Source organism: Pezoporus wallicus, unplaced genomic scaffold (assembly GCF_028554395.1).
Source record: "Pezoporus wallicus isolate ANWC-B61680 ecotype Strahan unplaced genomic scaffold, APGP_CSIRO_Pwel_v1 contig_8341, whole genome shotgun sequence".
Taxonomy (NCBI): domain Eukaryota; kingdom Metazoa; phylum Chordata; class Aves; order Psittaciformes; family Psittacidae; genus Pezoporus; species Pezoporus wallicus.
In genome coordinates, this window is record NW_026638083.1 from 30,001 (window position 1) to 48,022 (window position 18,022).

The 18,022-nt window shown below is 38.4% G+C and overlaps 1 protein-coding gene across 5 annotated transcripts in view; it reads left to right on the forward strand.

Moving 5' to 3' along the window:
* Nucleotides 1-18,022, forward strand: part of MAPKAP1 (MAPK associated protein 1) — a 97,611-nt gene that overhangs the window by 27,786 nt on the left and 51,803 nt on the right. For all 5 annotated transcript variants that reach the window (XM_057408954.1, XM_057408957.1, XM_057408958.1 and 2 more), the window contains exon 5: nt 13,971-14,143. In XM_057408954.1, coding sequence (XP_057264937.1) covers nt 13,971-14,143 — 173 coding nt within the window. The remainder of the gene's footprint in view (nt 1-13,970; nt 14,144-18,022) is intronic.

Sequence of the window (18,022 nt, forward strand, 5' to 3'; positions counted from 1 at the left end):
CTGTCTAAGGTGTTTGTGTTCTGTGTAACTGCTAATTGATCTATCTTCCATTGCAAATGGGTCAAAGGCTTGATATCAGGAGTCAGCACATCCTCCAGTGTGTAAGATCCAAGGGATGCATGACTTAGAAGTTGTACATACAAGCTCATGCACAGAATAAGTGTGTGCGATTTTCGAAAGTGTTGATGAAGACAGAAGATGCAGGAGTTTCTGGTCAACGTGAACTTTGGGATTTGTTTAAATGCTTCATCCAACCCTGGCCTGTTCCTGTTGATTTTGTGAAGATACTGACACTGCTGTATAGGGCAGCAGCAATGTATTAGAGATAGATCTAACTAATTTAATTCTGTTATATATATAGATATATTTAGGATGGTCAGATTTCAGCAGCTCTAGCAGCCCGCCCATCTGTTTTTAGGCGCTTGTTACCCACTGTCCTTCTCTGCTCTGTGCAGGAACAGCTTTGGATGCAGTTCTCTGTTCTGGCTTGATGATCTCAGACATTGCACACATGTTTTTTACCGCACTGCAGCATGACATTTCAGAGCGCCATTGGTCTGAGGGTAAAGCACATTCTTTTACCAAGAATCTCAGTATCCAATGGGCTGGTTTAACTTCAGTTCACGGGTGTGCTTTCCTCACAGGGCATTTGTTGCAGAGCTTTTCTCACTTCTCAACGAAGTAGTGTTCCTGGGATGAAGACATCTTTGAGTCCTGCAGTGGACCATCATACCACTGGTTTTATTAGATCGGGTTCTGAGTGATTTGGCTGGAATGTTTCTTACAGTGGCAATTGCATGTTCTGCTTTCACATTCCAAGTGAATGGGGTTGAATAGAGAGATAATTGGGGGTCCCTTTCTATAGGCATTCGGTTAGTTTTATGAATTTTGTGTAGCACCTTTTCTTTCCCTAAAACATTGCAGTTGTTGTCTAGGTGTTCTTATTTGGGGGTTGGAGGTAAAGGAGAGCTTGAAATTACTTTTAAATGGAAGAACTTTCTATTGTATTTATCTGTCTAGAGGCAATAAATCTGTTTCAGCAGATTAAATACTGACTTCTTTATAAAACCCTGTTTTCTCAAACCTCTTATCAGCAGCACTTGGCAGTAATCACACCTAAGGAAACTTATAATTTTCCTCAAGGAGGTGACACTGACAGAATTAAAAATGAAGGAGCCCCCTGAAAAGCCAGTTCATTACAAATTAACAGTGGTCCTAGCAAAGCAGTGGGCTAAGGCGTGTCAAATAGTGATATGGATAAAGAAACCCAGCATTTTAAACTGTCAGAGCTGGGAGCATAGCTAGCCTTAGAACAAATTAATCACATATTGTCAACGTAAAGTTGCATCAAATTAACACATCGGATTCCAGCATATTAATGTGAGAATGCTTTCACCTGATTATTACTGCAAACCATTGCCACTCTCTGACTGCAAAGATATAATTAAATTGCTAAATAGAAAGTGCATATAATATCTCTGCATGCATTTAGGATGCATGAGCTGAAAAGATCACATCCTAGTAAGTGACAGTTTCTATTTGTAGGAAAACTTGACTTTTTTTTCCTCTCTCTTATTTACTTGGGAGTACTAGAGTATGAAATTAGAAAAGTTAGTAATGTTGTTTGCACTCTGTGCAACTTCAGTGAAATACAGGTTTAATTTAACTGATTTGCTGTGTTGCATGTCAGCACGTAATTAGCTTCATTCTTCTCCATACTTTCTTGGGGGCAAAGAGAGGGAAGAAGAGGTACTTTAGAGTTTTGAAGGAAGACTATGAAGAAGCAGATGTTAATACCTCACTAAAGATGCTGTTGATTGATCTCTGAGGGAGGCTGTGGGTCGATTCGTTTAAAATTAAACTGTACTTAAAATCTGTTGAGATCAGATAGCACTTAAATTGGACACAAGTTTATTTCGTGTGCTGTGTCTGTTGATGTATCTTTGCTTATGAATTTGTTACTTGCAACAATCTGTCTTGACATTGTAAATTCATCACAAAATGTTCAGTTTAGTTTATGTGCTGATGGACAAAAGGCAGTGCTGTAACAAAAATGAATGAATTACTTAATTATTCTTTCTAGAATACTTTAAGTAATAATAAAAAAGGAATTACCTTGGAGTTTCCAGCTCCTCGCTCTGTTCCCTTTCCTACAACACCAGCTGAAAAGTGATGCTTTGTGCCTGTGTCTGCACTTGCCTCTTCTCTTGCCCATCCTCTTCTGACTCTTCTCACAGCATTCCTGTGCTGTCTCATCCGTTCAGTTCTTACATGAACCATTATAAAAAGATGATGTTTAAGCTTGATTGGGAGTGCCCTTTATAAAATGCTTTGCTCTTCAAAGGTTCTTTTCACTTTAGCTGTTTGTAAACTGGCACACTCCTCTCTAACGAGGGTGTGAGTGTTGGAGAAATGTTGAAGCTTATGAAATGTATGAATAAAATAGTGTGGTGTGCTGTAGTTAGGATGCATCTCAAACACTAAATTCTCCCCCTGGCAAGTTAAAAAGTAGTCTTATGCTTTAAGTATTGAAAGCAGCGTTGTAAGACACTAAAATTATTGTGTAATTCTAACAGGGCTACATCGCTTCAAACTTGTCTCTGTGTGGATCCAACACGACATCTCTTGTGCTTCCATTCAGTTTTAAAGTCCTCACCAGCAAAAGACAGTTTGAAATACCTTTATAAAGTCATTTGGCAGTGCCCGCTTACTGTAAGCCCTGGTGGCGTTATGGGATTATGAAACCAGAACTGGGTTTTGGTTGCATTGCCTGGTAGTTTCTGTGATTGAGAAGTACAAGTAAAAGGTGCATTTGGAGTCCTTGACTTTTGTGGGAGAAATCATAATTTTGCTTGAACATTTTCATTTCAACAAAGGCCATGAAGTGAAGGCCACTGCGAGCACATCAGGGAGCTCATTAAATGGTTCTGATTTTGCCTGCAGTCGATAGAGGACCCAAGAGTTTGACAGGATTTCTGCGGCAACATCCAAACTCCTTTTCTTAGCAGCAAATCTTAGTTGAAAAATAAGAAGTGAAAAGGAAGGAAAACAGCCTGTGTGTATGAAACATACAGGGAAATTTTAATGACTAGTCAGTTTGGTAATGCATTTAAATAAAAAAAAGGTTTTTAGGCCATAGTCCTTTACAGCAAGCTTAATTAGAATTAAAGAACTTTAAAGTAGTTTTTATAATGCACTTGTTAATCTTTTGGCTGAATCATATTGCATTTTATTCTGTCTAATTGATTTTTTAGCAATTTACTAATGTCATTATCTTTCTCTTAATTACAGATCAAACCAAATGAAAAACGTATTCACAAGTTAAGGTTTTAACAGCCAAAGAAATATGGATATGGTTTATTAGCAAATGTTTTTAATGCCTGCTATTTGCAGGAGGAATGGATATATACATTTAACAGACATGTTTATTGCCATAAGTATCTGAGGGAGATAAGGTTTTGGGGGGTTTTGTTAGTTTCTCAGAGGCCAGCCTGTTAGAATATGCCTTTACTCTGACCTTTGTACTTGAAAAATGATTTTAAGACATTGACACTAATTACAGAGTAAGGACTCTCTTATGGGTCTGTTCAAGCACCATAATATCACTAATCGAAGAATTCTGGGTTTGTAGTTAAACGTTAACTATAAATGGAGTGGTAGTTGTTTTATTCCTGTTTCCATTATAAATTCAGATTTTATTAAATGATTATTTATATAGTTAAGATTTTATTCAATACTATCCACTCAGAATTTGTAAAGGCAGTGTAATGGTTTGGGGCTTCCCATGCAAGGTTCCTTGCCTATCTGAAACAAATTATCACTAGCTTCTTAATGCTAGGAAGCCTTTCATTTAAAATGAGGGAAATTAATTTACTAACAAAAAAAAGTTTCCTAGCTCTCTGTGGAGGTTGTATTTATTATACCTTAGGCTGAAACGGGCCCAAGTCGTGGGGAAAAATGTGTTGAGAACACTTTATGTTAGCAAGCGCTGTGAAGCCGTCTCACTGCATCGTGCGTTTCAGAATGGGGAGGGATTGGGGTTTTTTTGGTAGTGTCATCTGCAGAACTGGTTTTAATCCTGCATCACTGAAACTTGCTTGAATTCACCCTTCAGAGCATTTTCATGTGCAGTATTTTAAGGCAAAAGCCTCTGAAGGGTTTTTACACGTTAAAGATGCCACCAAATGACACGTGGCTATTGAAGTTGTGTACAGGTGATGTATGTTTTTGTGGTAATCCGGAATACTGATGTAGGTTCCCTACACACAGAATGCATTTAGTTCTTCTTTTAAATTATCAGTTTAAATGGCTTTTGGCTTAAGATGACCTCAAGCAAGAGCCCAGCCTTACATCAGCTGTGGTCATGCCTGGTGTTGTACACCGACTGTCTTTGAAGGGGCACTTTCAAAGAGGCATGCTGTGCTAGTACTGACTGAAAGTGGTTATGAGGAGGAAATAAAGATGTTTTCCATATCCAGATAAAAGTTTAAAGAAATTGTATGGAAATAGGGTATAATTATGTGAGAGATTTTAGCCATACTGGAATTATTAGGTCAGTCTTCTGAAGAATATCATGAGAATATTAACTCTGTGGAAAGACATGAATCCAGATTTTTTTCTCAGCTGAAAGTCAATGAGTCATTTGTATTGTTTCAGAAAGTATGTTATGCACTCTTTAAACTGTATTTTTTAAAGTAATTTTATGGGAACAATCATAGGAAAAACAATACTTAATTAGAAAATTAACATAGAATTTCAGTGTACATTTATATGTAATGTAAATACTGTTTTCCAAAGGAAGCTGTATAAAATACAGCCAGTTAATTCTTTTTGCAGCCATACTGCTATTGAAAACAAAGAGACAAGTAGTCGGCCACAGATCCGTTAGGTTGCTATCAATGCAGTTAATTAGAACTGTAAATCCAAGCTCTGAACTTGTGTTGTAGGTTTGAGGAATTTTTTTATTCCTTTACTTATTTTTTAATAGTTGGGAAAGGGTAAAGGGCTGGAGAGGGGCTCAGGAGTGGGCTTGCAGCATTGCGTGCAGTTTGGCATTCGATCCCGGTATTGCAGGGTTGCCCGGCTACTTAAGCTCTGAAGAGAAATCGCCAGACTGAAGGGGATGGCTGAGACAGCCCTTCCTGAAGAGGTTAGTATTTTTCTCAGAATTGGGTTCTGTTCTTTTTGAAAGAAGAGCAAACAGTTTCATTGAAGAGAGCACTAAAGCATTTATTCTTTTGTTAATCACTTTTTGCAGTAAAAAAACTTCGAGCATATTGCTGGAAGCGCAATCCTTTAAATTCAGTGTGATGAAATGAATATACCTCTCTGACAACTAATATAATCAAGTCAAATTCTTGGTATAATTCAGCCCTAGTATTATTTATCATGGATTGTTTTCCAAAGGCTGCTCTTCTTAATCCCATGACTTTTTGCTCATAATGAGGTAGGAGGGAGTAACGTGCAGTCAGCATCACGCATCATTGCGAGCGGCTCTGCAGTGGGACTCAGTCTTTCTGAGTACAAGGGAGCGCCAGTTTAAGGGGCAAGTTTGGTGACTGATGCTGACAAAGGGATTACGTGGTAGAGGCAATAAAACCCCGTCTTCATGAGCAGCCTGACTGCTACATCATTTTCTGTCTCTGATGGTTTTTAAATTGAGGGGGGAAAAAGCTGTTGTGATAGTGTCACTAAACACTGCGGAACATATTTCCATGTAAAAACCTTCCTGGGTAGGAAATTCCAGTTAATAATATTTCGGAGAAAAACCTGTAGTAAAACTTGAGCGTATTAACCATTAAGAGTTTAATTTGAGCTCTGGGGGAAGGGGTGTATCTAGATAGGCACAGTAAAAATGAGATTTCAGGCAGGTTTTACAGATGATTTTAAGAATAATGGAGTCATTTTAATGATAAGTCTTGCTTGGCTTCTTTGAATGGACCGCATGTAATTAGTTGTAGCTTCAACTTTGAAATGTTTTGACATAAAATGCATCATTTAGGTGCTAAATTTTTTTGTAGCCTCTGCCTTTAATATTTGTTCATTTTTGGCAACATCCGACTTCGCTACTCCAGGTCACATTCCAGATACGGCTCTGTTTTCTTTGTTACCTCGATTGTTTCCTTCAGGATGAGGGAGAATAATTGCACAGAACATCTTTTCCAAGCAGCTGGAGTCAAATTCCAGCTGACTGCAGCACCTGTGACGACGGTACCTCTGCCTGGGGCTGCGCGGTGCCGTGCCAGCCCGGGCTGGTGCTGAGGATGCACACCGACATGCGCGGGCTCCTCGTCGCCACACTACTGCCCTTCTGTGAGCTTCATATGGCAATAATGCCAGTGAATGCAAAGTGTCTGGTTTAGACTAATTAGAGGGATGATTTGTGAAACATTGGCTATTTCTTTAATTAATCACCAGCACAAAGCTATAAAACCCATATTTTAAAAATCCCTGTTAGTTTGCCATGTGGTTAATAGATTGTGGCACATTAAAAAGTGACACGGTGATGTATTAAAAATGTTCCACCTAAGGTTGGCTAATGTCCTCGAGGAACTTAAGCTGTCTGCTTTATGCAACAGAAGCATAGGATTAGAGGCTTGATCTGTTTAAGGATCGAATATTTTTGAAAACATTTATCTCTTGCATAGCATCTGTTCATTAAAATATATTGTGGCATGTTTCTTAACGTACAAATAATGTTTATGGTGTAGTTTTAATTATAAGTTTTTGTTGTATTTTCTTACTACAAAGAATAACTCTATTCGTTAGTATTAAATTGCAATGTTTATTAGTAAGTAAAATATAAATAATTCTTCTAAAGTAGGCCATTCCTTCTCTTCGCTACGTGGAAAATAAGGATAGTTTTGTGTAATGAATGCCTCTTTGTTGTAGCTATAGCAATTGTTATTTTGATAAATCTGAATGTGTTTTCGTTCTTCAGCAGAACTCTGGGAACTGAAAAGATTAGGGTTTAATATCCCCAGGTAGCTCAGTGCCACCACAGGCGAGGTGAAATTCAGCCCTCTGGAGAAGGGCATCTCCAGGTCCAGCAGTGCTGTGGGGAATGTGATGTAGGACCTGTGAGATGTGTGACGGGATCAAAGATGGACTTGGTCCATTTGTCCTCAAACTGATGCCCCTGTGAACGTGAGGGAGGCCTGGGCTGCAAAGGGGGTGGACTCAGGGCTTCTCTTTCTGTTCCAGATAAGATTGATCCAAAATCTTAAAAGTGGGGCTGGAACTAGATGGTCTTTATAGTCTCTTCCAACCCAAGCCATTGTATGATTCTATTAAAATAATAACAAATCATATTCATAACACTCTAAGTAAAAGAGGTTTTAAGTGAGTTGTATAAATGACTGCATGTTAATGTGATTGAAATATGCTGATACAAGAATTATACGTCTTATTCTTTTCTCAGGCTTACATAGTTGTATTAATTGTGGGAGTGAATGCCAAGAGAGAGCAGGCAGTAATTTGGGATCCTTGATTCTGTGGTTATATATGTAAATCATAGTTTTGAGGTGAATATAAAAACTTGTTCAGGTGGAAGCATGGAAGGAAACTGTCCAGCTCTGGAGGTTATGTTTCTCAGCTGTGTGTTGTATAATTAACTGGTACATTAGGAGGGGGGCTAGAATAAAACATGAGTATGTTAATGCAGCCTGGAGCTGATGTTGTAGTGATCATTGCAATGCAGATAACGCATTTCTCATAACTGCTGCTGCCTACTGGAGCCTTTGAAACATCTGGACCTTTAATTGAAAAATAGTGTGGTGCTGTACAAAGCAGACATGCTAAGTGAAGTCAACAATTTAGAATAAAAAATAATAGTGTGTTATTTACCTTGTAGTTAAATATTCATACTTTGTTATGCTTTGTATAACAGGAAATTACTGGGTTAAATTTTTATGAATAGTGACAGTGTGAATAAGATAAATTAAGCATTTAACTATGTTAATGGAATTTTACATGGGGATCTGCTAATTCTGCAGCACAGGCCAGGATGATACAAAGGAGAATCCACTTCTTGGAGGGGAACAACTTTGAAGCCCCATTGTAAAACCATGTGGACTGGCAGGCATGTGAATGTGGCTGCTGATGGGGTTGAGCCCATTGTCCCTGTGGCCTCATTGATGATGTTTTCCATAAATAACTTTAAGAATGACAAAAGTAATCACAGGGCTGGAGTAATTAAAAATACCAACTCTGACTTAATCACCTGGTGAAATAAGCGTCATTCCTGTTCTGCCATAGTAGGGTATAGTAGTGTGCATTGGAGAATAAAAGGGGCAGAACTACCATACATTTTCCTACCAACACAAAGACTTAGTGTTATGCCTCTGAATATTAATATAACATGCAACTGAACAGGCTTTTTCTCCAGATCTGTTACAATGCTGTGCAAATAAACTGAACAGACTACAATATAAATATTTAACCATCATTCTATGTTAGATGCTGTTCTACTCACCACACCAAAACCTACCAGTTGCAGCTCCATGTTTTACTGCTGGCAGTGTGGAGCTGGGATGCTGAGGCTGATAAACGTGTTCATCATCCTGCTTTGCTGCCAGTGTGTTCGTTCTGAGCCATATGCCAGCAGTGTCATTATATTGTGCTACAGTATGAGGGCTTCTGCCACATGCTTATTGAGAGCTTTTGAGATACTTGATCATCTAAACTCAATCCAAAAAAATAGTTGGGTTTTGGGGGGTTTTTTACATGACCTTTCTTTTCCTGCTTAGCCCCTCAAAAGCTGTTCTACTTATGCATGAATGTGACTCTTTTATTCCCACTTATTTTGGATGAAGAAATAATTGCTCTAATTTTTTAAGCCAAGAGTTTAGAAAATGATGCTTTTCGATGGTTGTCTTAAAATAGTCCTTTGTATTGCCATAAACATCTGTGCTCTAACATGTTGGAAGTTTTGTGTTGTTAATGCTCATCTATTTTCTATATGTTGTTCAAATACATCTGTGAATAAGTTATGTTTAGGAGGTGACTGCTGGGTCGCATGGTATATTAAATACCCTGTCACCTAAGGCAAAAAACAGTTCCCTGAGTTTAAAAGTGAGAAGACATTTCACACTTGAAGAGGGAAGGATAAGCATTTGTTTCCATTTTGTGTAATGTTTAGCATTGTTTGCGGTGAGGTGAGTCAATGACTTGAATTAATTATAATTACTGAAGAGACGTATACTGATTGAGCAAATAAAGTAGTAAGCTCATTCATGCCAAGGCCATCTAATTAAATGCTAACTTTGGATAAGCTGGATGTGCATGAAAGATTAATTTTAAGAGGTTTTTATGACTCCCACTAAATAATGATTCAGTAAAATCTTTGCATTATATCATTAGAACATCTAATCTTAAAGTGATATAACATTTAGTCACAGAACTCTATTGTACAAGAAGATGCAGTAAATTATTATTGTTTGAAATTAATCACTTTTCTCTAAGAAATGTTTATGGGCTTTGTTTTAATTTTCTACCCTGGTGTGCAGTGAAGCAAATCAGAAGTGAGCAGGATACAGCATAGGCATTTTTCTCAATGACTGTGTCATTACCTCCTCATTGTGCAGGTACTTCAGGAGTAAGTTGTGCCCTGCAATAGTGTATTCAAGGTGTACATCATCCGGTTTTGGAGGGAGGTACATACTTTCTCATGGACTTTGATTAAAAAGTTGGGTTTAAGTCTTAGGAAGAGTTCTTGTGTTGAAACAGTTGGTAAGAGTTTACATACGTATTTTTCCTTTTTAATTTAACAAACTGTGTTTATATTTAAAGCATATTAATTTTGTTACAGAGCATTATTTAATGATACAGATATTTCTAAAATTATATATGTATATAGAAAAAATCCATGGAAAGTCATCATTTGAGTTGCCTGTCATGTCCCTAACTCATACTCTTTTGTCTGGAAGTACCAGCAACATATGTAAGTACTGCTGATGCTACTTACGTTCTTGTAATTAGCCTGACTACTGTTGTTATAGATCACCAACTATTACGTTGCTTTGTGTCTGTCCTTAGTTTAGAGAACATGAGAAGCAATGGTCCATAAGAGCAATAGTCTTTGATACCAAGTAATTCTTTAGAAGAAATTTATTTATTAGTGGGAATAACTTTCCTAAGCATAGCCACTGCTTATTACCAAAGTGCATAAATATACATTGATCTGCTTAAATTATAAAACCAGAAAGTATGTGAATTCAGCAGATTGCACTTTTCAGCAGTGTCAAATAATGGCCCTAATTCTGCGCAGCTCTTGAACAGCAGCAGCAAAGAATAGCAGTAATGTGCCAACCACCGAGAATTCTGACAACACCGATAGAGAAAGGAGAAATACAGAGAAATGAGTTGTTTATGTGCACACCACATTAGCAATAATTTGGGAAACAGTATCCCTGGGTTTTTGCCTCTTCAAGCCTGTGTGCGCTGCACAGCGCCGTGTCTCCTCCAATGAATTGCAGATAATGAAACATCATCTTTGCTTTGAGTGAGATGAAAACGCTGTAGAAATACCAAACAGGAATTTTCATCAGATCAAACTGTAGGAGAGCACTGGGTAGCCTTAAGAGAATCCATTAATAAAAATACTCAGGTAATTTTCTGTGATTTATCATATGTTTGCTGTGTATCCAGTTACTCCTCACTTCCTTAAAGGACTGGTGGAATATCCCATTTCTTAACAATAAAAGCTTAATGGAATCAGATTTGTGATTTCCTAGAAAATTAACGAGATATTTTGTCAATTTTATTCCAGACTTCATTTGTCAGAATATGCAGTGTCCAGTGACAAGCTAAAAGAATTTTTTGACAAATTAACTATGCCACAGGTGACAGATCAGGAAAATGTTAATTTAACAGCCCCTTTATGCTTCCCAGATTTATTGGAGGCTATTAAGGAAACTCCAAATGGTAAGGCCCCTGGCCCTGAATAGATTTTCCATTGAATTTTATACAGGATCTATTAATAAAGTTTGATTCTGCCTCTTTGAATATAGGTAATTGTACTTCATCTTCTGGGTCTCCTCAGCATTTGCAGTTGGAATACAATTTTTAGTTGAGAGAAAAAGGTAATTATGCTTCCAGTAGTGTCTGTAATCTGGTTCTGAATGATTCCCCCTAAAGAAGGGACTACAAGCACCATATAAAACCCACGAGTTATTACTAGTTAAATCCAGTGTGGCTAGGTCTTTGACTCTTGGCCACCGAGACTAATAATTGGATCCCTTTTATTCAGTCCCTCCACCTACAAATCCGTACCTAATAAGCTTTGCACAGATAAGTAATTGAGCTCTGTGGGACTTCCTACACAATTAATATTTTGCAGGACCAGGCTAAGGGTATGGATTCATTCCTTCCTGGAGACAGGTACCTGATGGTTTGGATTTCCAATGCTGATTCAGAACAAATATCATCAATTTGCAATAAACACAGCCGGGGCTTTCTCCAGGCCCCTTTGACTCTGTGATTGATCAGTCTAAGCCTTGACCCACGTTTGTAGCCCATACTAGTGTTTCCTACCTAACATGACAATGAATGTTCTCATTACTGATAGAAAGTCTAATTGGTTTCCAAATCTCAGGTTCCAGCCTCTCTAATACCTTATGGCAATCAGTTTCACAGCCCTTTTCATTAATACACATATTTCACTCAGGCGTTTAAACATCTTGACTATAATAGCGATGCTTTTGAGCCATTTCCCAGAACTGCTGCTGTTGGTATTGCTCCCCTTGCTCAAAGATCACTTGGAATCCTCATCTGTGCACGACTTACCCCTGGTTTAAGCCACCCGTCATCTTGATGTTCATATATGTTTGAATATCAGTAATAGAGGGAGTTTAGACAAGCAAGCTGGAAAAAATAGACTGGAGGAGGTAGAGGAGATTGAGAGATGGGGAAGAACAAAGAAAAGTTTATTTCAAAACCACCAAACACAAAACATCAGCACTGTGTAGGGCATAAAAGAGAGAGGAGCGGTGTGACAGCAGCTAGACTGAGGCAAGTCACCCTCTTATTTGTGGCAGCTGTAAGATCAGGGTCCCCAGAACGTGTTTATTTTATTAATACATGTGTTTATTGATCATGAGCTTATAAAACAGTCTGTACTTGTAGTAGTGGCTAATGGAGTAATCTGGTCTTTTTGGTTATTAGTTACAGGTCTTGGCTCGCTTGTCCTTTCTCTGCTTTGATGCTGTGTGTGTCAATTTTAACCTTGGCATCAACTCTCACATCTGGTTGTCAATTTTTCATGGAGTTTCCCATTACCACGACTAAGCATTACTTACAACTCTGCCATCCTTGGATTTAAATGTGTAACTAACTTGGCATGCCAAGGAGCGGCATTAATTTCCTTGATAACTGCCATTTATCCATGCAAATGCAAATGTAGTTGAAACCACAGGTCTCCCTTCATGCTGGTACCTCGGTCATGCCCATACTGTAAGCGATGCTCACAGCCTTGTGTGTCTTTGTACATTGCCTTGGTTAATGTTTGCACCTGGGCAAGGGCAGGGGTACACTTTGAGACTGACGATTCATTACCTGATACCAGCTTAATTATCCTTAAAATAAATCCTGGAAGTAGGAAAGGAAGAGGAGAGGGAAAGAAACAAGCACAAACCACTGTATTGTTTCAGCAGTTGTAGTTCTGCTGTGTTGATGATTTCCTTAGTGAGGGGAGGTCAAGGTGGTATCTCGAAGGGTCCCAGGCGCACTAGCTCACACTTAAGGTTTATCCAGACAAGGTGGAGTGTCCTGTATTCTGGTACAAATCTAGCATTTCCTTTTAAATGAGTAAAACCAATTTCTTCTTGCCTCCTCTTCCTGTATTCTTAAGGTATCTGCACTATAAAAATGCTTTCTGAGAAAAAACAAATTTGTTATATTTGGATGGATTTTAATAATACTTTTCGCTATGCCAGGATGAATAACTTTAAATTTCTATTATTTCTCTAATTTATAATCACGCTGAAGGATCAAATGGTTTTTAACAATATATTGAAATTAGCACATGGCATTTAACTCCCTGTTTTATACTCTCATTATAGATTTATAGTATTGAATCCTTTTATTCTGTTACTTAGAATTCTGGGTGATTAATTCAAGTAATACTTTCTTCTCTCAAGGCCCATATATGTATAGAGATATATAGTTACATCAGGGGTGCTTTGCAGAGGGGGTCAGGATGTACAGTCTTTTGTCTGTTTAAAAGATTACTGCTTTAAAAATGCAGTCCTGTCTGTGGTAGATTAAACGTTTTCTTCTTGCAATGCAAACTTTACAGATCTTTGTGTTGCTGAGTTTTATGGCTTATGTAATTGTTAATCTCCACAGTGCCAAATAGATCTTTTCAATACAGTAAATTCCAATAAAAGCCAATATTAGTTAATCCTTCTTAGTTGTTTTCAGATAGTTCAGGATAGTTTAATGGCTCATTGTATGTGTGATTTTGTTCTTCTCTTGGCAAACCAAGCTCAAGCCTAAGGTTTGTTTTTAAATGTTGTCTTAGCCTCCACATGTGATGATGTTCATTTTTGCTGTAGGACTCCCTTTAGGTTGTGTTCCCTGGTCTGATATCCCTGGATGAGCAGCCTGTGGTGTCTGTCAGGCTGTGGCCTACACTCTGAGTGTAGATAGTTACTGGGCAGTGTTAAACACTGCTGGAAAACCCATTTTTGAAGTTTTTTGGATCCTGCAGGAACACGGGTTCTTGCAGTGAAGTTCCGACTCTATGGAAATCTGTGAGATCACTGCCAAATATTTTATATCCTTTTTACAGATGCATTAAAAAGCAATAAAATAATTGGGATTCGAACATTCAAGCTTTATCCAGTTCTGAGTTGCAGCAGAGTATTTTAATCTTTCTATTGAAACGAATCCCACCCTCACCGCGTTTTGTGTTAGCTCTGTCGTGCATAGTTTTTGGTAATACATTCTAATGAAATATATTTTCTCGACAGGGTCATGTTGGTACAACGGCAACCAAAAAAATTGATGTCTACCTCCCACTGCACACAAGCCAAGACAAACTACAGCCCATGACAGTTGTGACGATAGCAAATGCCAAGGTGCATGACCTGATTGGACTAATATGCTGGCAATATACAAGTGAGGGACGGGAACCAAAACTGAAGTAATGTTCTTTCTTTACTACCTCTTGATCTCTAATTTTCTCCTCTGCAGCCTTTTTGCATAATGAAATGGATTTCCATGTCAATGTTTTCATAGATAAATCTTGGAGAAGCGACCTACACATTCATCAGTATTTCCTTTTGAGCAGCAAACATGCATCTGTATCCATTTCTCTTTCAATTAAACTACAGGGTGTTGTATAATGATAAGCATATGAAACCATGGATCTGTAAATGAATCATAATTTCAAAATGCTCTGTGTAAAAATAGTATAAATCTTATATCTTTTGGTGTCATGGACACATTTTTCATTTTATGTCCCATCTATTTTTTGGTAGCATTCTTAATGGCAAAGACGTCAAAATCCGGAACCCATCTGTAACTCCCTCTCTTGTTTGTTCTGAGAGGAGGTACCCAGATCCTGACTGGTTTATCTGCATGGTGTCAGCTCCTCCTACAGATTCATAGGGAGAGGAGTCACTGTACTGGGTGACAGTGTATCTTGGAAGTACTGTCAGTGTTCTTCCGAAACCGTGGAGGGGATTTTAGCCATAGTGAGCCTGCCTGAAAGCAAGCCAGAATTCTGTCATACAACTTCAGCATTACTTAACTTGCTTTCAGCTGTCATTTTGCTGACAGAATGACTTTAATTCGTTATACACATGTTAAAATATTTCTGTTTTCTGGGACTTGCCAGATATAGGGGCTAATGGTGCTTTTCTTTCTAGGTTATCCTGGACATATCATTAAAATACACAAATAAGAACCCTAAAAACAAAATAAATACCAATTTTCTTCAAAAATGAAGAATAAAATTACATTTTTTAATTCAGATTTTTCAATATCTTAGATTATCTTTGCTTACATCTGCATTGTGAAAGAATTCTGCCCCTAAGATTTCTGTGACTAGATAATGGCTGAGATTTGCTGTGCTGGGGAACTAGTGTTGTTTAGTAAGAGTTGTTGCTTTGTGATGGTAGTTGACATGAAGTACATAAAACAGTTACTTCAGAGCCACTCATCTGAGCAACTTCAGTTTTCAAACAGTTCTGTAAAACACTTCAGGTTTGACTGGGTCATAGAACATAAAATAAGGACTTAAAATAGTTTATTATAGCAGTGTTAGTGACAGATACTAGAAGAAGGTGTTAACTGGTTCATTTGGGTTTTTTTCTTTATGAGCCAATTCTCACTTTATTGCTCCTGTTAAAGTTATTAGATTAACTTCATTTTTTCCTTTTGGCACTGAATTTAAGTTTGCTCTTTCAGCATTTTTCAGAAGTGGTTGAGGGCTTGGTAATCTCTCCTCTTGTAGCTCAGTTGTACAGGAGAAGGAGAGGTGCTGAGAGGTGGCTTGTGCTGCCCTTCTCGAGGATTAGTTGGTTTCTGTCTAGTAGATACAACCCAGAAAAGCAGCCCCACTTGAAAATAGTTTCGTGGATGTTGTTGCCTTGGATATTGGATTTCCTTTAGCTCTTCCCAGCAGACATATGAGATGTTTCAGAGGTTAAACACTTCACTTGGATTTGTCTTGTCTTTTTTTTTTTTTTACACTGAAGGAGAAATATAAAATCATTTGCAGATGGTGCCATTTCCTTAATTTCTGTTCATTATAGCATAAGTTCAAAAAAGTGTTCTTTGTGTGTGATCAGTTTATTTCTTTATGAGTACACCACCACTAGCGTCACTCTTTGGACATGGGTGTATTTTCCAGGAGCCCAGCACACCTCAGTGGAGTAGAGGTATTCCACAGAACATGGTTGCCCACAGCAAAAGCCAGCAGTGGAATGGGATGAATTTCACTCCCTGCCCTGAAGGATAAAACGTTATGATGTGTCAAAAGAGTGCTCCTGACCAAGGAGGCTGTCTCCTGTAATCAAATCTCAGGACAGAAATAATAATATAAATAATGGAGGCATAGTGTTCCTGCAAACAACCCAACAGCAGCCATTCCGAGTCTGAGTACAAATGCTCAGAGGAAGGGGCAGAGCCTCAAGATTCCAAGTTCATTTTCTTGTGTAGTTCCTAATTATTTCTCGTGTCTCCATCATCCTTTTTTAGCACTGCTGACTGCCAGTCCTGTAGCAAGGATTGACTTAACTGTAAACTGACTCTCATCATTGCCAAATAAGGACAGCTTGTGCAGGTTACACATCCTGCATTTGCCGTTTGCTCCTGGTTCAGTCAGTTCAGAGTATAAAAAGACAAAATGGGGATCATTGTGACACTGCACTAGAATTCACAGAGTGCTTTGAATCTGATATACAGCGCATGCAGAATGACACATACACCTATTAGTAACACAGTTTGAGAATGATGAGGAGGTTGTAGACTTTGTAATTAAGAGGAACAACCCCTTTGTCTTTAGGAAAAGAATATATTACTGCCTAATTCTTTCCTCTGAAAGGTAGATGTAAGAGTCTAAAGAGAGTGAGTACTAACTGACAGCTTTGAGAACATTTTGTATTCAGTTAGGTTGCTTTTTAAATTGTAATTGTATTATATTTGTCTCTATTCAGTGTCTTGATACGAGGAACCACTGACAGTGTTAGCAACCATGTTCCTGTCCTCTTAAGCCTGAGCTTTGGTCATGACCCAGTGGATCATTCTCTTGCCAACCCCTGACAGATGTTCTGTAATGATTCTGCCTGCAAAAAATAACCAAAATCTCTTTCTAGGAATAAATAAACAGTGAGATGCAAAATTCAAATCGACTTCCTATTTCTAGAAGTTAAGAATGCTTTTACATCTGTCAGTTGCTGAATGCTTTTACATCTGGCCAAGCAAACTCGGGTTCTCAAGTCTTTGAACCTTGTAATTTGAAGTCTAACGTTCAGGACTTTTGATCTCATGTTGATGGAGGTACAAAATGCTGAGCAGTTTTATCCATTGGGCTTGATTTTTCAACAGATTGTGACTTAATCTGTGTTAATGTTCAGGAACCCGCTCCAGGTTTGAAGACTTTGGTAACACCTTTAATTTAATGGATATTGAATATTTTCAGTATAATTGGTGGAAGATAAGTTGTCACCACTACCTTTTTTTGGCACTTGGATTGCTTTGAGACGCACTGAATGTGTTCTGTTGCCTGCATGTCTATATGTTCCTCCAGCCTTAATGAGAATTATGCAAATGCATCAAGTACCAAATGAAAATGTTAACTTTATTTATACAGTGCTCACCAGGCTGCACATAAGAAAAGTCTGTCAGATGAGGAAGTTAGAAAATCAGTGGTGTAAGGCACACCATCCTGGCTTCTTACAAGGGCCTGTAGGGACAGGATGAGGGGGAATGCCTTTAAGCTGAAAGAGGGAGATTTAGATGAGCTCTTAGGCAGAAGTCCTTCCATGTGAAGGTGCTGAGGCGCTGGCACAGGGTGCCCAGAGAAGCTGTGGCTGTCCCATCCCTGGCAGTGCTCAAGGCCAGGTTGGACACAGGGGCTTGGAGCAAGCTGCTCCAGTGGAAAGTGTCCCTGCCCGTGGCAGGAACTGGATGAGCTTTAAGTTCTCTTCCAACCCAAACCATCCTGGGATTACGATTTGTAGAAATCTAAATAGAATAAGAGAAGGACCCGAAAATGATGCCAGGCATTTCTCATTACATAAGCAGGATCAACCTGTATCTATATTACTCACAGCCTCTTTATTCAGCTTACTCCTAAAAAGACTGGCAACACTGCAAACCATGCAGCTTCCTGGCTGTGGGCTTTCCCTAGAGCTGGCTGAATTCTCCTCCCAGCACTACCTTTCACCAGCTTCCCTGAAAGTTCCTTAGCACTCTTGAAGCAGTTAATTAATTCTACAGCAATGTTCAAGTTCTTCATAACAGTCCAGAGACTCGTAGGGATTTCTTTAGTAATATTGCAGAATTTTCCAAATTC